Consider the following 21627-nt stretch of genomic DNA (forward strand, 5'->3'; position numbering starts at 1 on the left):
CGTGTGTGGGATTCCCATTCACCCCAGTGATGCCCTCACCCCTCGCGGGGATGTCACCTCAGGGAGAGTCGGATGTGCCTTGAAGTGCACACAGCCAACCCCGCAGGTCACAAGGCTGAGCAGAGGTGAGGCTTGGAATTACATAAACCTGGGTTTGTTTGCTTGTTTATTATTTTAAAAACCGTTTATTTATTTTTGAGAGAGAGAGAGAGAGACAGAGCATGAGCAGGAGAGGGGTAGAGAGAGAGGGAGACCCAGAATCTGAAACAGGCTCCAGGCTCCGAGCTGTCAGCACACAGCCCGACGCGGGGCTCGAACTCACAAGCTGTGAGATCATGACCTGAGCCGAAATCAGACGCTTAACCGACTGAGCCCCCCAGGCGCCCCTAAACCTTGGTTTAAATCCCGACCTCTGGCACCTGCACTCACTCATGGAGGAACCCTGGCCTCCTCTCTGGGCAATACTTATCCTGCAGAATGATTGTAAGAGTCAAACGAGGTTAAAATGCATACGTTGCCCGATAAAGTACCTGGCTGGCGGCCAGTGCCCCTCCATATTTCCTTCTCTCCTTTCCTTCTCATCTTCCCCCTTTTTTTGCGTTCCCCGGATGTATGAACATTAAGGACAGCCGTTTAAATGCGCCCAGCAGCCACCCTGAACTTCCATAGCACTTTTTCAGACCACAGCCAAACTGTGGTTTTTGGGGGGGATGGCTTCACCTGGTGGCCAAGCAGAGTGCTGTCTGGCCCCATGCTTTCTCTCACCACCTCCTTTCTGCCTGCTTGTCTCCCATCCCTCCCTCTGTTGTTCTCCTCCCCACCCCCTCAGTTAATTCCAGGTACTGTTCTTGTCATACTTTCGGTCTAAGCGTATCTTCCTTATGCCGCTTCCTCCTTAGAGTGGGAAAGGAAAACGGGCTCAAGCAGCCCAGGGGCTGAGCAGGGGGCTAGGGTCTCAGGGCTGTGACCCACCAGCAACAGCAGGTGAGGCCACTCCTGTCTCTGTCCCACTTTCTGGAAGCTGGGGTGGGGACAGCGACAGGGGACAAGCCTTGGCCCTGACATGTGGTCATAACATCCTTGTTCAGGCTGACCTGGGAGGGGCACAGAGGGATCCAGCCTCGGGGACCCCAGAGGGGTCCAGTCCCAGGGGCCCTATTCTCTGGGTAGGAGACTCAGGCAACCCCTGTATGTTCCTGGGGCCGGGGGCCTTGAGAGGCCAGAGGTCTGCGGACTTCACAGGTGCATGTGCTACCCGAGTAGCCTGGACCCCCACCTCCACCCAGGGGATGGGTGACTCCAGGGAGGTGATTTGAGGCTGTGGACAGGGAAACTGGTGGTGTGAGGGCATTGTTCCCTCCACCTGCCCGAGAGGAATCGCCGAAGGTGTTTATTAGAAATAGATGCCCCAGGAGCGGTGGATTTAGCAGGGCTGGGGTGGGGCTGGGGAAGCTGTGTTTACTCCTGGGCCGGGCTCTGCTGTGAACACTGGGCTAGATGGGGCCAGGCTATGGGGAGTCCTGGTAATGGGGTCAGGGCCTAGGACACTCAGGGATGCCAGTGCCTCATCCCAGCTCCAGGGGGCCTCAGACACTCTGCCTTCTAGCTGCTTCCAGCCCTATCTGCAGGTCTGGGCTGCCTGCTTGGGAGACCAGAGACCTGGTGCCTGTCCCTCAGTGGGGACAGGGCATCCTGAGGAGGGTCACAGGGCTCAGAGCCATTCATCTCTCTCCTCAGGCACTCAGATGCCACCCTCCGAGAGTCAGGGAGTAGTTGGGACATCTGTCTGTCACCCTGAGTTGCTTAGAGACCTTCACAGCCCGGTGAGTCAGAAGAGGTGTTTACGGCCTAAAAAAATCATCTCTGTGACTCCTCAACCCTCTTACCTGGTGAGAACACTCAAGCTGTTTCTCATTACTGAACAAGGTGAAGAGAGTCAACCTTTGGCCAAGTTCACCTCAAGGGACAGAAAGCAGACTTGTTTGCAGTGTGGGGGGAGGGGAACAATCATTGGGGCCACCTCAGCAGCTGCTGAGAGAGCGGGCTGGGGTCATCAGGAGGGTGGCCCACCCCTCTGTTATGGAGATATTGGGTCTAGACCAGTGACCCTGAAGATGTTAAATATTAATTACAAACAGATAAGAGCACCAGCACCTGGTGCTGTGTTGTGGGGGGGGTGGTGAGGAAGAGGAGGGGAGACATATCTGGGTACAGAGCAGAGAGGACACTATATTTGGGAAGGTCATGCTCAGGCAACCCGACTTTGGCCCTGTTTCTCAGAAATATTCAGAACGGGCTTCGGGACAGGAGGGTGATGACAGGTCCTGGCCCCTTAAGGACCCCATTGGGGCCCCCTTCTTTAATCCCCGTGAGTCTCATCTCTGAGCATCCAAACCAGTGTGGAAAGTTCCTTCTCGTGATGAGGATGAAAAGCACTAGGTTTGAGCTCCATCTAAGTCATGGTGCCCCTCCCCGAGTCCCTTCTCTCTGGGCCTCGGTTATCTTATCACAGGGCTCATCTGAGAGGGAAATGGGACAAAGGACGTGCCAGCCCCCTGCGGCATGAGCAAGGAGCCCTTTCCTTACGTAGGAGCAGGAGCAGGAACGGCCGTGGGGGCAGAAGGGCAAGAGAGATGTTCACCGCCTCTGGTGAGCTGTCCTCTGGGAACGGCACCCCCACCCTTAAACAACTTCCTCCTACAACCTCAGCCAGAAGGTTCCCTTTGTCTTCAGACCCTGTTTCCTTCCACCTCCCCCAGATAGCCCAGCCCCTCTGGCCTGGCCCAGAGCAATCCTGAGAAGATCAGGGTGATGTGAGCCCATGAGAAAATGCCCAGCGTGAAGCCACATCCTGGGGGCGGGGGGGGGGGGGGGGGCGTGTTACTCACTGTAAAACATCACAACAGGACATTTCCTGGGCACTGTGCATGTGCCAGGCACAATTAAGTACTTTATAGACATTTCGTTAATTAATTTCATCCTCGCCACACCGCCGTGAAGTAGGTGTTATTATCTCCACCTTACAGATGAAGAAACTGAGGTTTCGAGTAGTGATTCATTTGCTTGAAGTCAGACAGCCGGTAAGTGGTAAGGCTGGAATTTGAACCCAGATGAGCTAAGTTTCCAAAGCTGTCAAGTAAGTGCACTTTGTTGTTGTGTCTACTTCAGGGACCACATGACCCCATGTTCCTTACAAACCCTGCTCTCAAAACAGGGTCTGAACCCTCGTCGTCCGCCGGCAGGAAAGGCTTGTGTGTGTCCTCCCTCCCTGGGACCTGCATTCCAGCGGAGGGGGGAAGCCCCCCGGCAGGGGGATGAAATTGAGATGGTGTGATTTCAGGCAGTAGCCGGGTGGGAATGAGCCCCGGGCCGCGCCCCTCCCTCGCGCCACCTCGGCAGAGTGCAGGTTGTTCTGGTTCTGCCCAGCCTGCTATGAGGCGTCCTTCCCAGACTCAGTTTCTCAGGATAGGGGAACCACAGAGGAAGTAGAGACCTCACTCTCTGTCCAACTCGTTTACGAATCTGGCCAGGAACGGGATGGGGAACTTGGTGTCCAGCATCTTAGGAGAGGGGGGCGCTGGATCTCCGTGAAGCCTCCTGCGTTAACTCCCCACACTGCTTCTCCCCTCAGGGCTCTGCTTGCACACGCTCATTTGCATACGATGCATACCCAGAACTCCCCGGCTGCAGTCCTTATCATGCTGTTTTGCTCCAACCATAGCTCACCCATGGCAGGGGCCCCGTGTCCTTCTTTCCTTTGGTTCTTTCAAGGGCACTCACCTGCGGCCGGGCTGCATAGTGTGCAGCATGGTCGGGTGTGGGAGTGACAGCCAGTGATGGGAGGTAGGGCGGGGACAGGGAGGAAGCCCCAGACCCGCCCTGTTCTCTGCTCAGGCCTCCCACTGCACGGTCAGGGCCAGGTCTCTGAAGAGAGAGTCCAGTTCTGTGGGCTGCTTCAGGTCTGATGCCTGAGGGGCCGGGCTCTGGGCCTCAGTCTCAGATACAGGCTCCTCGTCCTTGGGACACACGAGGGACTCCAGCAGGCCCCAGGGACTTGGTTCCTGGTCTGTGGGGGAACAGGGGAGGGAAGGAGTGTTCAAAGGGAGGGATACAGGGTGGCCCTCGATCTGGACAGAGGAGAGGAGGGGGAGCTGGCCCTTCAGGTACGACGGTGTCCCTAGTTCCCCTCTGTGTAGCACACTGGGGTCAGGTACTCTGTCCGTGTGAACTCCCAGATGCTGGTGGAAGGAATTTGCTTCCTGGGGGTCCCCCATATCCAAGGAGGTCATCCCTTGCAGAGAAAGGCCATCGGGGATATACCTTCCAGCTGGTGCCTCTTTCTGAAGCTGACATTTAGGCCTGAGGTGTTTGGGACTAGAGAGTGTCACAGGTGGGGAGTCTTTGCCAGAACCTTCTACACACATCCCATAGGAAGAAGGCCAGCTGTCTGGAGTGGTCTGAGGAGTGTAGGAGGGGGGCTGGACCTCAGAGATGGCCTGTGCCATGTATGATGGAGGTTTAGCTTCGGGGGTTACTTGAGGTGCATAGGGTGGGGGCCTAACTTCCGGGGAAGCCTGGGGCACACAGGACAGTGGAGAGAGTGCCTGGTGAGGCGGCACTCCAGAGGGCCGGAGGACGGAAATGTCTGGCTGCCCGAGGTAGGTGATCTCAGACAGGCTGTGCAGTGGTGGGGCTCCCGGGGGCTCCCTGGGCCCGGAGACCTTGACTTGAGAGTACTGGACGGGCTGGGCCAGACTGTTGGGGCTGCTCAGGTCAAAGACAGGGATCAGCACGTGCTCCTGGATGAACCGCAGAGGCTGGAAGGTCAGGACTCGCTGGACGTTCTGTGCAGGGACGACAACAGTCTACCTGTTAGGGCACGTTCTCAGCTCCCTGAGGGTGCTGTGGATGGTTGGGGTCCTCCAAGGAGAGGCAGAGGGGATGGGGTAGACCACCTGAGGCACCATTCAAAATGCACGTGCCGCACACCCCCTTGGCTTTCCAGAGATTTCTCTGAATGCTGGGCCTCTGTGAAGGGACAGGGCTCCCAGTTGAGGCTTTAGTGGAGGGCCACTTCTAAAGTCTAGGCTATCTGAAGGAAAGAGAGCGGGGCTGTGCTTTCTCGAGGAAGTAGGTAACTCACATTGGGGGTTACCTTGGGGGTATGCTCTCGAGGTGGTGGCCCACACTGTTCGTCACTCACGAGTCCCCAAGGGCCTGATATAGGGGGCCGGGTGCAAAAGGATGGGGGAGAAGGGGAGGCAGGGGAGTTCTACAGGAAACGGCTCATCTGGGCTTTGACATTGCGAAATGTCCTCAAGTCCTCTGTCCCTCGCATAAACGAGAGCCGGCTCCTAGAGCCCCAGACCCATCAGGTTGGGCCTCTGCAGCAGGACCTGTGGCTTTAACAGAGAGCCGGCACTGGCCGCCATATTGGGGCGTGACTTGGGGGGCTTACATAGGGCCTAGAAGCCCTGGCTACACTGGCCGGGATTCCAGGGAGGCCCATTTTGACAGGATGTGAGCTCTAGGGCTCCCCAGAGTGCCCACCTGCTGTCAGCCCCTTGTAGCTGCCTGCTTTCCTAGGTTACCTTCCTGGATGTGGATGCTTTCAAGTCACATGGGTTTTCTTTACCAAGCCCACTGTCCCCCGTCGCCAACCCTTCTCCAATACACCCTGCTGGGCCATGTCTTTGTCGGCTTTATGTTGGAGAAGAGAAAGGAAGTCTAATTTTCTGCGCTATGTGCTTCTCCCTCCCCTTCAGGGAGAGCCAGGGGTCCCTGGGTCCATGCCCCTGCTGCTTTGGGGTCCCCCCTGGACCCCTCCTTCCGGCCCCAGGCGCAACTGCTCACCAGGGAGTTGGGAGGCGGAGGTGGCTTGGTGACATATCTGTAGCTCAGGTAGCAGAGCCCTGCGACGAGGAAGCCCATGGAGAACAGGAAGGCGCCCGAGAAGGAGTATGTCCACGTCCGATCTGGGGGGGGGGGGGGTGGGCAAAGGGGCCAGAGCAGGAAGACTGAGGCTGGGATCTGGTCTGGGCCGGATCCCATGTGGACGCTGCAGGCTGGGTGCTTTCCCTGCCCTGCCCTCTTGGGCCAGGCTTGGGAAGGTCTCTCCTACTCCCAACGTGTGCAGGGCGGGGTCAAGAGCACAAGAAGGGGGCCACATACTAGATGCCTAAGTATCCAGAATTTATAAATCATTCTGACACTAAGTAAAATATGTTGTATGCTCCCACCCCGACGAATATATTTTTCATAACAACCTGGCTCAGCGCAGAGCCTGCTTGGGATTCTCTCTCTCTCTCTCTCTCTCTCTCCCTCTCGCTCTCTCAAATAAAAAATAAATTAAAAAAATACATAACAACCTGGAAGGCTAGGTTTGAATTTTGGATTCTTAGATTCCTTGGGAGTCCCCGTGCTGAAATGTGGGGGTGCAGGGAGAGCCTGTCACAGGCCCCTGACCCACCCTAGCTCTATCCCTCTCTGGCAGGGGCCTTGTGCACATGGATGTGGACTCCCCAGCCCACACAGCTAAGCTCATCCATGTGCCCCCCCCCCCAAACAAATAGCCACAAACAAACGGCCATCCTTTGGGCTAAGGGTCTGCACATCAACAGCGTCTCCTCTTGGGAGGAAGGACGCAAGGAACAGATCCACTAGACTGGACACAGGCTCGCTCAGGGCATTTGTACAGGGGAGTTTGGGGTCCCAGGTACTCAGAGTGTGGTCTAGGAGGTCACAGGCTCCGGGGGAGAATCTGTGCATTTGGACCTAAGGACTCTTCACCTTGTGGGGAGGGTCATGGCCAGAGTATGGCCAGAGCAGAGCCTTCTAAAGTGACCTCTGTTGCCTGGGTCTGAGGACAGCCCTACCTCCCTAGCAGGGCGCTGGGGGCAGAGGCAGAGGGGGTTGTGTGGGGGGAGGTGGCAATGGGAGGGGCCTGTCCTCTGTGTCTCCCTACAAAGGTAATGGGCTGGGTGTTTGGGAAGCTCTTGTTCAGGAGGGAGCCCGGGAGGGCACCGCCCTTTCTAAAAGGGAAAGAGAAGGACGACTAAGGGCTTTAATGTAGAGCCTTCTCCCAGTGGTCCCGCATCTTTGAGACTGATGCTGCCAGTTCTTGGCCTGACACACTTCCTGTCACCAGCCCAGGTGGGACCGGTAGGGGGCGTGATAAGAAAGCAATAGTTGGGGTTTTGCGAAAACTGGTGATTTGTGTTCTCCAGGGGTTTTGACCCTCCAGGCCACCCTCCTTCCATTCCCCCATGTGGTGGGATGCTGATTGCTAGCTGTCAGTGACCTTGACAATTGCTGTGAACCCTGGGAATCCCTGGAGCCTCCACTTCTAGCCCACTTCTCGCCCTTCCCCAGCTCTGACTGTTGACCTCTCTGGGTCAGCTTCCCACCTCAGTGATAACCCTGTCCCCTGTCACACGGTATTCCTCTTGGTGCTCTGGAATGTGGGGTGTTAGAGGTCTGGCTCAGCCACTGACATGCTGAGAATCCTTCTCTCTGCTGCATGACCCTCTCTGGTCTACTATTTATTTTTATTTTTATTAAAAAACTTTTTTTTCACACTTACTCATTTTTGAGAGACAGAGCATGAGTAGGGGAGGGGCAGAGAGAGAGGGAGACACAGAATCCAGAGCCGGCTCCAGGCTCTGAGCTGTCAGCACAGAGCCCAACGCGGGGCTTGAACTGACGGACTGTGAGATCATGACCTGAGCTGAAGTCGGACGCTCAACCGACTGAGCCACCCAGGCGCCCCTCTGGTCTACTATTTATTAAGAATAGGAGCCAGCAATTACTGAACTCTTACTATATGCACGGTGTGGGTGCTCTGCCTGTGACATCCTACCAAACATTGAGGGCCAGAGATGCTCCTTTCTTAGGGATAATGAAGCTGAGTCTCAGAAAGGCTAAGTGACTTGGCCAAGGGCACACAGCTGCTCGGAGGAGAACCAGGATTGTCATGTTCAACTACAAAGCTCTCCTCATAAGCACTACACAAGGATGCCTTAAGTTTCCCCATCTGTAAAAATTGGATATGGGGTGAAATGACCCCTAGAGTCCTTTCCAGCATCAAGATGCTCAGATGTTGCTCTGTGACCCTCCCAGACATCCTGAGAAGTAAAGTAGAAATTCTGGACTCTGGGATAAGACAGGCTGCGTGATACGGGGTCAAGGGCAGGACATATCACTCTGAAATGGAAATAAGAGACATAAATGTGCAGTAGAGAGGCCTAGCCAAAAACAAAATTGCAAAGTGCTGGTTAGAGCCCAGGCTTCAAGATTAGATGAACTGACCAGCTGTGCAGTTGCTGGTAAGTTGCTTAGCCTCTCTGAGCCAGAGTTCCGCCTCTGTGAAATGGGGGTGAGGCTACCCAACCCACAAGATTGTTATAAAGATTAAATGGGATAATGCATGTAAAGCATTTCACATAGTGCTTGGCAATGGAGTGGGTACTTAACAAATGGCGGGAATTGTTGTTAATATACTTAATTTTGAAGGATAAGGTGACTTCTAGATGTCAGGAAGAAATAGCCGATAAGAAATGTGACTTATGTAAAAGTACCTACGGTCTTAGAAAAAAAATAAAAGGTATCACATCATGAGCTAGACCGTGTAAGGACAAGCCAATAGAAGGATAAGGGTAGAGGGGGCTGCACATTGGCAGAAAGTGGGGTGGGGCAGAAAGAGTCACAAATCATATACATGCTCCCAGCTTGGTGCCTGTACAGTCGGTTTCCTTTTCTAGCTCTGCTCTTGCCAAGTTCTATTCTGGTGTCCCCGTGGCCCTTCCCCAGGAAAGGCATGCCCCGCGCAAGTGGCCAGTGCTGGCCTTTCGACCAGGCATCTTTTCCCCCGAAAATTAATGCACTGGGACTTGGGTGGAGACAATCAGTCTCTTGTGCATTCTTGGGGCGACTGGTGAGTTGAGTTTCTGAACAACACCGGGGAGGAGAGCTTCCCCGAGGATGATTCTACCCAGCTACAGGCATGCCCTACGGCCCAGCCTCTGGCAGCTGCCTCGCCTCCTCATTAGCACAGAAATCACCTACTGACATCATGAATCTGAACCTGATGACTAAGGAGGAGACTCTTTTTCCAAATCCATCCGACCCCCTCCTATCACTTTCATCTTCTCAACTTGCACCGTCTCCCTGAGCCAATGACTCAAAACGATTTCTATAGTAGCGTGGTGGTGAGAACATGGTCTCCTGAATTCAGCCTTGTTCTATCCCTCACCACCTGTGTGCCCTTGTGCAGGTTACTTAACCAGTCTGAACTTTAGTGTCTTCAGTAAGACTGGGTGACAATCGTACCTGTCTCATAGGTAGCTCATGAGGATTGTGGTTAGTGGTTCCTGGTCCCTGGCTAGCACTGCAGAATAGCTAGTTCTTGGGGTGCCTGGGTGGCCCTGTCAGTTAGGCGTCCGACTTCAGCTCAGGTCATGATCTCATGGTTTGTGGGTTTGAGCCCCGCATCAGGCTCTGTGCTGACAGCTCAGAGCCTGGAGCCTGCTTCGGATTCTGTGTCTCCTTCTCTCTGCCCCTTCCTCACTTGTGCTTTGTCTCTCTCTGTCTTTCAAAAAAAAAAAAATTAAAAAGAAAAGAAATGCTAGTTCTTATCACTGTTACTCTTCTTTGACTTTGGAAGATACTGAGGGAACTTTTTATCATCTCTGCTTTCCCTTCTGCAGATTATTTCCCAGTATATCTCACCTGGGTTAGTATTACTGTGGATTTGCCAGGGTATATACAAAGCTGGTCAGAGAGAGGATATCCAGCAGGTTGAAGGGTAGGGATTAAACACGTTTAATGACAGCCCATCAGCTAACTCAACGATGGATAAACAAACATTGACTTTGTCAATACGCTAATAATCCTTCTGTAGTTTTTGGTGGGCCACCAGACCTCACCTTGGTTAGAGGGGAGAAAGCACAGAGTCAAGATTCGAATTCAGGAGTCCCACCTCCCTCTGGCTCCAGTTGAACTTACCTGGCAAGGTCTTCACTCGGCACATGTAGGGGTCGCTCTCTCTGACCAAGGCTGGAACAAAAATCCTGATGGCTCCAAGGAACTCTGTGTCGGGGGTCAGGCCAATGAACTCGTATTCCCTCTGCTTGCCTCCAAGGTGCTGAATTTGATAGAGAACGCAGAGTGACTCCTTGTACACACTAGTGTCCGTATGGGGCCCAAGCAAGCCTGTGCACCCCTCTGCCTGGGTTACTGCACTCAGTATGGTCCACCAGCTACCCACACCAAAAGCTGGTGGTTGGTCCGCAATGCTCCATTCCTATTCCCCTACCCTCTGCTTTATCTGCAAACCCAATCGGTCACCGAGCAACACGTGCTTTCACTAGAACAGGGTCTGGCCCATGAAGCACTCTCTAGGCTAGCTACTGTTACCATCACCGCCTCCACCAACATCACCATTATCTCCTTCTCCTAGATTTTCTCCTCCTCCTCTTCCTCCTTCTTTGTCAAGTATCAAAAACCCTTGAGTATCCGTCCCTCTCTTGCCTTCCTCATTGCTTCTGCCTTAATTGGGCCTCAAAAGCTAAGAATTTTCTTCTTCGTTCTTTGCCTTTCAGCTACATCTTCCCCTTTGCAGGCATGTGGAGGCCAGGGTTTAGGGTTATTTTTATGTTTATTTTTGGAGGGGCGTGTAAGTGCGTGAAGGAGTATACAAACGGATTTTACAACTCACTGTTTTGTGCAACTCATACGGTTGAAATTGCACACGTTAAATATCGTGTGATACAAGTCCAGCAAGTCGCCAAGGCCCAAGATTCCTCCTTCCCCAGATTTTTTTTACTGCCGCTATCGGCACAGAGCCCGACGCGGGCTGTACTCACAGACCGGAAGATCATGACCTGAGCCGAAGCCGGACGCTTAACCGACTGAGCCACCCAGGCGCCCCATCTCATTCACTTTCGTATTCGATCTCTCTTCTTTTTGCTCCCAGTAATTTACAGCTTCTTTGGACTAACCCTCCCTAAAGCATCAACTGTAAACTCTGGCCAAAATAAAAACCACCTGTAGGCATTAGAGAGTAATCAAAAGCAGGCAGATACTGGAGAAAGCAGAAAAGGAAAAGGCATTAGGTGGATTTGTCATTTTTTAAAATGTCTTTTAGCTTGCGGTGTGGTTTAAACCTAAATAGAAACCTTGTAATCTTACTGGTTTGAATAATAATAAGAGAGAGTTGTGGGCAATCAGAACAGCTAAAAGTGAGGGGAGAGACCGCAGAGAGGACTGGTCCATAGAGAGGCAGGAGGCCCAAGTTCTGAGTGTAAACCTGGCCCAAATCCCCAGCTGGCCCCTAAAGTGAGTAGGATAAACTCCAAGCAGTCCAGGTAAAGGTCAAAGAATGGGACTGACATTTTGGAGTTTGAAGCCCAGCCAAATTACCTGCCTGCTAAAATAAAACAGAACAAGTCAATTACTCTTTGGAAGAAAAGAACAGAATCCAGAGCCCCCCCAGTATACCATTCACAACACCCAGGATACATTCTAACATTGTTAGGCAGGCAGAGTAAGAGAAAATGTGATCCATACTCAGGAGAGAAGATGATCAGTGGTAACCTCCTCCAAGATGACGCAAATCTGGCATTAACAGGCAATGATTTTCAAGCAGCTAGTAGAAATACGCTCAAGGAAGTGAAAGAAAATGTGCTAAAACTGAGTGACTAGGAAGTCTCACCAGAAGAGAAACTATGAAAATTGGAAACTTTAGAACTGAAAAATACAATATTTGAAATAAGAATCGCACTGGAGTGTTCTTAATAGCAGATGGGAGGTGACAAAAGAGTCAGAGAACTCAAAAACAGATCAATAGGGTAAGGAGAATTAGCGTGATGGTCACACAACTTTTTGCATGTATTAAAAGCCATTGAGTTGTACACTTTAAAAGGAAGGATTTTATGGTATGTGAATTATATCTCAAGGCAAAGGGCCAAGATGGTCAGAATGCTGTCTTCAAGAGATGTACTTTAAATATGAGACAGTGAAATTGACAATAAATGGAGGTAAAAGGATATACGAGGGAGATTAAGTATACGAAAGCTGGAGAGGCTATATGAGTAACAGGTGAAGAAGACTTCAATACAAAGAATCATACTGGGGAGAAAAGGACATTTCATAATGATAAAAGGGTCAATTTAGGCCCCAATGAGGCCGTAACGATCAGAACTGTGTATGTGTTTGATAACGGAGTTTCATGCACACAATGCCTGGCCAGATTGCACAGAGTTAAAGGGGAAATAGACAAATGGGTGGAGGTTTTATTTTTTTGTTTATTAAAAAAAATATTTTTAAAATCTTTATTTTTGAGAGAGACAGACAGAGCATGAGCAGGGGAGGAACAGAGAGGGAGGGAGACACAGAATCCGAAACAGGCCCTAGGCTCTGAACTGTCAGCACAGGGCCCGACACGGGGCTCGAACTCACGAAGCACGAAAGCCTGACCTGAGCCAAAGTTGGACGCTTAACTCACTGAGCCACCCAGGCACCCCTGGGTGGAGATTTGAATACTCTCAGCAATTAAAAGAACAGTAGACCTTCCCCAATCAGGGAAGACATACAGCATGTAACACTATCAGCTGCCTTTATCTGATATATTTATAGAGCATTCTACCAAGCAATGGTAAGATACACATTCTTTTCAAGCACACAGGGATCACTCACCCAGATGGGCCATATGCTGAGCCAGAAAACAAGTTTCCATACATTTAAAAGGACCGCAAACACACAGAGTATGTTCTCTGGCCACAAACTGAATTAAGTTGTAAGATATAAAGTAAAAACCCAAATATCTCCCCACAAGGAGCGTGATAAGGACTCTTCCTGCTCAGTAATCTCTAACTGCTCCCCTGACTGTGGAAATAAATAGAACGTCTCTGTCCACCACCCAGGTTTACCTCCCGTGGCTCGTCTACCTCAGTGGTTGTCCCGCTTCAGGGTGGGTAAGAAGCACTTGGGTTGTTCCCTGAAAATTCAGATCCCAGACAGGCAAGTACAGAATTTCAGTGAGTAGATTGGAAGGAGGCTGCATTTTAAATAAATATTGCAGGAGAGTCTGATGCCATCGATTGGGGGCCACGTTTTGAGAAACAGCCCCCGCACTCCAGCCAAACCAGACAATTTGGCGCTTGTCAGTAGGGCTTTAAGTTTTCTTGCTTCTGTCTCCGGTCATGGTGGGGCAGCCTAGGCCAGTGAAGGGAAAATGTGGGCTCTGAACAGAGCTGGATAGGAATCCTGACTATGCTATTATTTGCTGAACAATCCTGAGTGAGTGCCTGAAACTCTCTGAGCCTCTGTTTTCTCGTTCAGAAAATGGAGATAATAGCACCTACCTCCTAAAGTTATGGTAAAGACTAAGGGACATCAGAAGCATGCATTACTTGGCACATCTCAGAAATTGGCATTGGCACCAGAAAGTTCTGGGAGTTTTTCCAGAACTCTCTGAGCTGCCATTTCCCCCCTCCCCTCCCCACCCCTGCTCCACCACACACGATACCCTTATTTTCCTCTTTCTATAGCTATCTGAATTCTTGTTTTTGCTCCTTCTTCATCTACTAGGTTATAAACATCTTGGGTGCAACAATAGTCATTCAATGGAATTATGGACTCGTGGCACCTGCTGGGAGAAAATAACACGTGTTTCCTGGATATAAAAGAAATACCTTGTATGCGATTTGACCCTTTGTACCCTTGCTTTCCACCTTTCCTTGTTCGTGATCTTAAGACACTGCCTGTATCCAGTTACTGAAAATAGAGGAGAACCAGCAAAAAGAACTGCAGCAGTGGAAATAGATTCCAGCATTTTCCAAAGCGGACACCTGAAGATGTTAATAGAGGTTGCTCTCCAGGATGTTATAAGGCATTAGGCAAAAGATAAAGTTAAAAAAAATCATGCAAAGTAAAAAGAGCTTCTCTGGTCAAGAGATTTGAGAGAAGTTGTATTCAATGAATTAAAACTGAAGACTTGGCTTTGCAGGACTTGTCAGAGACTTTAGTGCTATTGTGTATGTGATCTACAAGAAGGAGGGCTGTGTTTCAGAGAATGCTAAAAAATACATATATATAGAAGACACATCTCCTTTCTACTTAAAGCGATGCAGATCTAATTGAGAGGGAAATGAGTTTCCAAGGCAGGGAAGGACCAGGGAGACATATACACTTACCATCTGGTAGGTGTGGTTGACCTGGAGCTCTAAGTGGTAGGACAGGTCGGGGAAGACGTCCTCCAGGGTTAGCCGGTGACCATCCCCTGTGTGGATAGGCGTGGTGCTGGGACGGACAATCATCTGGATGGATCTCACCTTGGGGATACAGGTCACATTGGGTGGTTTGATGGTAGCTAGAAAGGGGAGAAGGAAACGCAAAAAAGAAAGGGCTAGAACCAGCCAGTAGTGTCTGAGACTGCCCCGGACCCTCGGACGGGACTGACTGCTTCCCTCCTCCTCCCACCCCAACCCCAGCTATGCTCTGAAAGCATCAGCTACACAAACTCGTGAGAAGACAAAAGTTCTGCAAGCAACTGGTGTTTGGGGTTGGGGTTGGCAAAAGGGTGCCCAGGGGTGAGTGGGAAGCACCCAGGGAGAGGTACAGTGGCCCCCTAGATTAACCATGACCTTACCCCTGCCTTCTCAATCCCCACCTCGCGTCTGGCCAGGGCACCCTTCCCCAAGTCTATCGGCTATGACAGCTTTGGGGACTGATGGCTCAACTACATAACCTAAATAATGTTTGGGGGGCCTCAAATTATTGATTCGGCCTCAAAGGCCAGACCTAAGACTTCAATCTCGTTCAAGACAAAATTTTCCCAATAACCAAGTAACCCTTAGGGGTTTACAGACCTCTTTAAGAATTTGATGAACGCTATGGAACTTCTCTTCCCCAAAATGTACCTACAGATACAGATATTTTCCGCTCGATTTTAGGCATTCATGAACCCTACTCCTCCTGAAGCTAACTTATAAAAATCCCTCAAGGGTCCATTGAGCCACCAAGATCAAAAACATCTGAACTAGAAGAATGTGAACTTCAGTTTTGTTTATAAAAAAACTGAGTTAAAAATCCTCAAAAAGGGAATGAGGGAAGTGAATGAAGACTACCTCCATCGAATAGATCATTTTGCAGCCATGAGATGTCCATGTCGTGGAAAAATGCTTAACAACACGGGCAAACGTTCCTGATAGCATTCTATGAAAAACACCTACCAACCAGGTTACGAAAGAGTAGAAAGGGTCCCTAGCAACTATGTTTATGTTTAAGTGTTCAGATTCTTTTGGGCTACTTTCATTTTTGTTTGTGGATTTCTATATTTTCCAGATTTTCTGCAGTAAATACGTATTAATTGGACAAGCCAAGAAAAAATAACTTGTTTAATTTTACTTTTTAATTTTCTTGGACAGCCACACGGCTGTTAAGTCAGTAAGTGAACATCACCACCTGCTTAACTTGTGTGGGGAGTTTGGCAACTCCTACTCCATTCATTCATTCATTCATTCATCAGTTATGTGTTAATTCCCACGTGCCAGGCCCTATGCCAAGGACCGAGAATACAGGGGATTCCACGCCTCCACATGGAGTCTGTGTTTCACTGGGGAAGGCAGATGCTATACACGTAAGCAAACGGTGACATGAGCTGTCGAGACAATGAACAGTTGACTGTGGCAGAGAATAACAGGTGGCGATGTAGTGAAATGAGGTCACTGGGGCCGTGAGTGGGGATGCCCACTTCGGAGGTGATATTGAGGCAGAGACCAAGACTGAGGACCGGAAAAGAGTCCAGGCCAGAGTAGGGCGCTGAGTTAGGAGGCCTTGGTTGTAGTCAAGAGGCGAGGTGAAGGCGACTGACCTCGGGAGGTCGGGATGGAGCTGGAGGAAGATGAACAGTGCACATGGGATGCTCTGTAGTTGCGGCTACCTTCCCTAAAAGCCACGTCTCTAACGGCCCCCCAGAGCCCTCCTGGGCCGTCCCCCTCCCCTTCCCTGCAGTGAGGGGCGCCCACTCACTGTGATACAGGGAGCTGAACCGGTCGGTCATCTTGGTGGCCGACGGGCCTCCAGCGCTGATAGCAGTTACGCGGGCATAGTAGTGCTCCATGGGATTGCCCGTCTCCAAGGTCAGGTTGCAGGATTTCCGGGTGATCCGTTGGCAGCCCTCCTTTGCCAGCCACTCTCTCTCTCCGTACCTGGAGGCGAGGGAGGGACCGGGGCACACGTTCAATGAGCGGGCCTGGCACTGGGCCCGTGGTTTATTAATAATGATAACGATATCTAGTATTTACTTCGCGTGTTCTGTGTCCCAGGCCCCTTATGCGGATGATCTGTGAGTCCTCACGGTGATCCCGTGAGGCTCATATATCATTCTCTCGCCTTTTCGAATAAGGAAGCTGAGGCTTAAAGAGGCAATATCTGGGCAGGTGTTTGGAGCTTACGCCTGGGGAGCCGGGATTTGAACTCAGCCAGCCCGAGTTCATATTCTGGGCTTGTCGTCACCAAAAGCCTTTGAGGAAGGCGCTGTTATCCCCGTTTGACAGATGAGGGATCTGAGGCGCAGAGAGGGGAAGTGACTTGCCGCGGGATAAAGCAGCAGGACCGGCAATGGAACCCGGGTTTGCAGACCCCTGAGCCCACGTCAACCTCCTCCCCTGCATGGGAAGGGAGACAGGCAGGAATGAGGGCACGGGCTCGAGGGGGTGGGCGTGACTTTCTGTTGAGCTAGTCTCACTGATGAGAATAAAACAATTATTTTCCAGGCATCAGTGTTCATGGGTCTATCTTAATTAATCTACCTAACAATCCGTGATGAAGGTCCTCTCACTTTACGGATGGGACAGAGGCTTGGTGCCCATCGCCCAAGGTGATAAAGGCGAGAGCCGGCCAGTCTGACCCCGGAGCCTGGAATTTTAACAATCACCATATTCTCCCTTTGCAAAAGAAACCACAAAGCAGCAAAGCTCTATCTGGCAGGCGGTGGTGCAGGCTGTATAACATCGGGTGGGGGTGCGGGGACATACCGCACAGGGGGATTTTCTCGGAAGGGTCGGTTTCAGAGCAGAATCAAAAGAGGTCATGTGGAGAGGGAAGCCTACTTTTTATACTCAACACTGTAGACCGTGTCTGGGGCGCTCTCCGGCCTGCTGTCCCACGTCAGGATGTTTTCGAAGTTGCTGGACTGGAATTTTACGTGTTGAAGAAGGTCCGAGGTGTCCTCAGCCACGTGAGCTGCAGGAAGCGGGGGAGCAGCGTGAGGAGATGGGCACGAGGACCCTGCCTCCAGCCTTCCAACAAGCCGTCCGATGAGGGGGTCCTGCTCACCAGAGACTCCGCAAGGGACCATCACCGCCCTCCTTCACTTCTTTTTCTATTCTTTACTGAGCTGCCTTTATTGTTGTTATTATTATTTACGATTATATTCAGTATTCATTATACATTATTATATTTACTATTTTCATTCTTCACATCCCCTAAAATTCGCCGTTTTATTTTACTAAAAACATTTTTTTTAACGTTTATTTATTTTCGAGACGATGCAGAGAGACAGAGTGCAAGCCCCGGAGGGGCACACAGAGGGAGACACAGAATCCGAAGCAGGCTCCAGGCCCCGAGCCGTCAGCCCAGAGCCCGATGAGGGGCTCGAGCTCACGAACTGTGACATCATGACCTGAGCCGAAATCAAGAGTCAGTCGCTTAACTGCCTGAGCCACCCAGGCACCCCTCAGAGACGTTTCTTCGCTCAGGGTCATAGTTAGTATATGACAGAGCCTGCAGGACTCATCAGAGTGCTAGACTGGTCATGGGGGGATACAGGAGGGCAAGGAGGGGACAGCAAAGGGCCAGAGCCCCAAGAAGAGGACCAGGGAGGGACCACTGCCCCTGAAGCAATTTTTACTATAAATGAGAGCCTTCACTTCCAAAGCTCTTCTCTCAGCCCTCCACGCTTGGTCTGTGGAAAGGAAGAGGGGTGCAAGAAAATGGCAGCCAGAACTGACAGCTGGCTCTGAGCGTGCTCAGAAGGGCCTGGTTGGCTGGGGTGGGAAATAAACAGGTGCGGACCCACTTGCACCAAGGCCTTGGGGCCTTGTGTACATATGTGTCTTTGATGTGTGTGTGCCTCCACCCACCCTGGACGTGACCATGACCACAACAGACCCAAGGAGTGGGTTGTTATTTAGTCCCCACTCTGAGTCTACATACGATATTTCTGCAAGAGGGGTTCATGGGCTTAGGAGGCACCTGAGAGGGTGGGAAAGAGGGTTAGGACAAACCTGACCCTGCTGTGCATCCACTGGCAAGGTCTAAGGACGCATTCCTCTTTGAACCTGGGTTGGTCAGTCCCAGCAGCTATAGAGATCTTTGTGTTCCAGGTTTCTTGGAGCTCTCAGAACAAGGCCTAGGGGTCTGGGGGTGCAGGGGGTGTCTTACTGCTTCTAGCCAATGTGGCGGCTATGCTATTGGGCCCCAAGGTGTGGCTGACATCTTGTTTGGATCTGAGTCTGGGCAGAATTGGGGTCTATTCTGGAGGGAGTGAGCGATCCTGGATTCAGGGCTGGGTCTTAAGTTGAGGGAGGGAGTCCAATTTGAAGTCAGAACTGAATGGTGGCTTCTGGTGGGGTGGTAAAGGTAGGGCAAGGTGGTAAAGGAGAGAGCGAGGGTGGATTTGAGAGAAGGTCAGGGTCTGTCTGGGGTGTCTAAGGCACCCCTCGTTAGGGGCTACAGTGGAAAGGTTGCTGGCTGGGGTCAGTATGCTGGTGGGCTAGTTGGGTTGGGGGGGAGCCTCCTGGCTGAGGCTGAGACTTGCTTGGGAGGTGAGGGGCCCAGGCTGGGAGGAGGTTGGTACCATTTTTCAGGAGGGAACTGAAGTTGGCTTCCAGAAATGAGGTGGATGGACCTTGGCTGGATTCTTCTTTTAGGGGGGATTGAGGGCTAACAGGATCTCTCCTCTCCTCCTACCTCACTCATTTCTTTTTCTCCTCAACTCCATCATGCGTTCCCCAACCTGTGTTGTGTCTGCACTTCCTGGGTGAAAGTCTACATTGTGAAATCCTGGACACCCATGTGTTGTCTAGAAACTGACAGACCAGTAGCCTCTAGAAAAGGAAGTTCCCACGTTTGCTTGGAAAAACAATTTTATGTCAACAAGTCGGAAGCTAAGGAAAAATGAACAAACGAAAACAATTCAAAATATTCTGGAATCAGCCTCAGAATGCTAGCGCAGAGGAGACCTGGGTCCCGGAGAACCTTCTTGGCTCTGAACAACTCCTAAGACTGTTTCCCTTCGGTCCCCATCTGAAAGGGTCAGGAGCTTGTAAGACTTCCAATCAGAATGGAGTCTTCGGGGGAGGCAACAAGTCTTCCTCACTCATCAAGGGCGCGGCGTGTTGGGAATACCCATCTTGATGCCGGAGTTGGACAGACTGGAGGGGCCCAGGCGGCAGCCGGAAACACTGTGGATCCCACCAGCTTACGCAGGGGACAGGGGACAGCAGCAGAGGGGGCTGGGAAGCCCCGGCTCTTTATGGGCTTTATCCTGCACTTGAGCCAGAAAGGGCCCTGCAGGGACCCTCCCTCCTGCTCTTCAGTCAGCACTATGCATTCACTTCCTGGGAAAGTTCCCTGAATTGTACTACCCCTCTCCTGGAGCAGAGACACAATCTGGGATCTCACACATCTTTTTGAAATTTCTCTATAACGGTAAATCAAGAAACCGATTTTATTGGGTTTGGAAACCATGCCTTCTAGTTCTGTTGTCAAAGGATGTTTTAAGACCCGTTAACGTGGCAGGCCTGGCCGTTGTGGGACAAAGCGCTCTCTGGGATCTAGAGTGAGGGGCCGGAAGAGCCCCCCCAGCCCCAGAGGTGAGGAGGGAAACAATGGCCGCACTCGAGTTTTGTCCCTCTGTTGTTCTCCCACCTCCCCTTGTTGGGCCAGTGAAAGCCAGAAGCAGAGGAAGGGACCATACAGCTATCAGAATGATTCGAGTGGTCCAAGGAGGTCTGCCTCCCTCGGGCCAATTCTCTAACCACTGAGGTGAGGGGATCTGGCACCCCCAGTTCAGACAGCTGGCTGCATCCCTGAGTTTAGAGGTTAGTTGAGTCTCCAGAAGAACCCAGGGTCTGAAGGGCCCTCGCATCCTCTCCCCAGTACCCTGAGGTTTCCCCCAGTTCTCCAGGGAAACTTATCATCCAGTTCAGCCCTAGTGGAGAGGAAACCGAAACTGGCTGGGATGGGGGAAAAGACCCCGATCAACCCTCCCGGGTGTCGGGGGAGGTGGGGGGGGGGGATCTGACCACAGGGTGATGGGCACTCACCGGCCAGGGATCCCGCGGCCAGGATGGTCAGTAGCGTCCTCATGGGGCCGGGCTCAGGGCCCTCTTTTGGCCTCCGCTCTGAGCAGAGCACGGTTGGAAGACTGAGAGGCTTTGCCGCCTTGGCATCGGGCTCCACCCAGGTGCAGGGGTGGGGAAAGATGGGAGGGTGGGGCCAGAGCAGGGGGAACGAGGTGCAAAGGTGTCTGGTCTGTAAGCTTCAGAATTCCAGGTCCTGGGCGGGATCCGAGGGAGTTCCTTTCCTAGTTGCAGAGAACAGTAATAGCGACAGGCCAGCTTGTTTATCTGGTCTGGTGGCTGATTCAACCCAGGCTGTTCAGTGCTTTATCAGGAAGCTAAGAGACAAAAAAAAAAAAAAAAAAAAAAAAAAAAAAAAAAAAAAAGGCAAAAATAATCCATGACACGTAGCCCCATCGGACAGCAATTTGGCACTGTGTCTCAAAAACCTGCAACATGTGGGTAACTTTTGCCCCAGAAATTTCCTTCTCAGGAATTTATCCTGAGGGCAATCACTGGAGCAGACAAGGAAGGGAACGGGAAATATGTTCCAGAATGTTCCTGGTGGCAAAGGAAAAGCTGTGACTCCTTGGCTTTGTTCTGGCAGGAGGAGACAGAGGAAACCATTTTCTCCTTGTTGCTGGGCCTCAGGGAGGCTGGAGGGACCTGGATGCTGTTCAGGGTGGACCTGATCAGAGATCTGTGCTCCTGGGAAGAGTTTGGCTCTCCCCGGCCACACAGCCGCAGGCCGAGGCCCAGAGCAGGAGAGCTGGCTCCTAAGGCAGCCAGTGGAAGCATCCAGAAGCCTATGGCTTCTATCACAGTCGTAGGCTGTGATACCCAGCAATCTGTATTTAAGTTTTTCTTAAAAACAATTGTTAGAATTGTTTCCTTTCTATCAGCTTTGAGTCTTTGGTAAAGTTTATTTGCCAAAAGAGCCAAATCTCAGCAATGTGGGACTATCTAGACTTCATTTCTAATAGGAAATAGTAGAAAAGAAAGAAAGAAAGAAAGAAAGAAAGAGGAAGAGCCTCCATATGCCCCACAGTAGAGGGCTTTCTAAACGAATAATGATATGTCCAAAAACGCAAGTTGAGCACAACCTCACATGTGAATGGTGCTGCAGAAAATGTTTGGCGGCTGAAGATTCCCCATATTTTGTCAAATGGGAGCGAGCATGGCCTATACTATGTACGACACAAGCCTGGTTAAAACAAATACACACAGAGAGGGGGAGAAAGTCTTAAATGATATGATTGTAATATGGAAATATTAATGGAAT

The 21627-nt window shown here is 51.3% G+C and overlaps 1 protein-coding gene across 2 annotated transcripts; it reads right to left on the minus strand.

The window, feature by feature from the left end:
* Positions 1–201: 201 nt before the first annotated feature.
* IL22RA1 (interleukin 22 receptor subunit alpha 1) lies at positions 202–20611 on the minus strand. 2 transcript variants are annotated; one of them, XR_008293005.1, is made up of 8 exons: positions 20331–20611; positions 17112–17244; positions 16030–16208; positions 14193–14368; positions 10003–10141; positions 5854–5975; positions 3781–4844; positions 202–3093 (listed from the first exon to the last, which is right to left on the minus strand). XR_008293005.1 is itself a non-coding variant. In XM_027060084.2 (7 exons), the coding sequence occupies exons 1-7, from the start codon at positions 20371–20373 to the stop codon at positions 3891–3893; spliced, it is 1746 nt and encodes a 581-aa protein (XP_026915885.2). In that variant the 5' UTR covers positions 20374–20611; the 3' UTR covers positions 202–3890. The 2 variants fall into 2 exon arrangements, 1 of the variants encoding a protein (XP_026915885.2); XM_027060084.2 differs by having other exon boundaries at positions 202–4844.
* Between the last annotated feature and the right edge of the window lie 1016 nt (positions 20612–21627).

The sequence above is a fragment of the Acinonyx jubatus genome, chromosome C1, assembly GCF_027475565.1.
Source record: "Acinonyx jubatus isolate Ajub_Pintada_27869175 chromosome C1, VMU_Ajub_asm_v1.0, whole genome shotgun sequence".
In the NCBI taxonomy this organism is placed as follows: Eukaryota; Metazoa; Chordata; class Mammalia; order Carnivora; family Felidae; genus Acinonyx; species Acinonyx jubatus.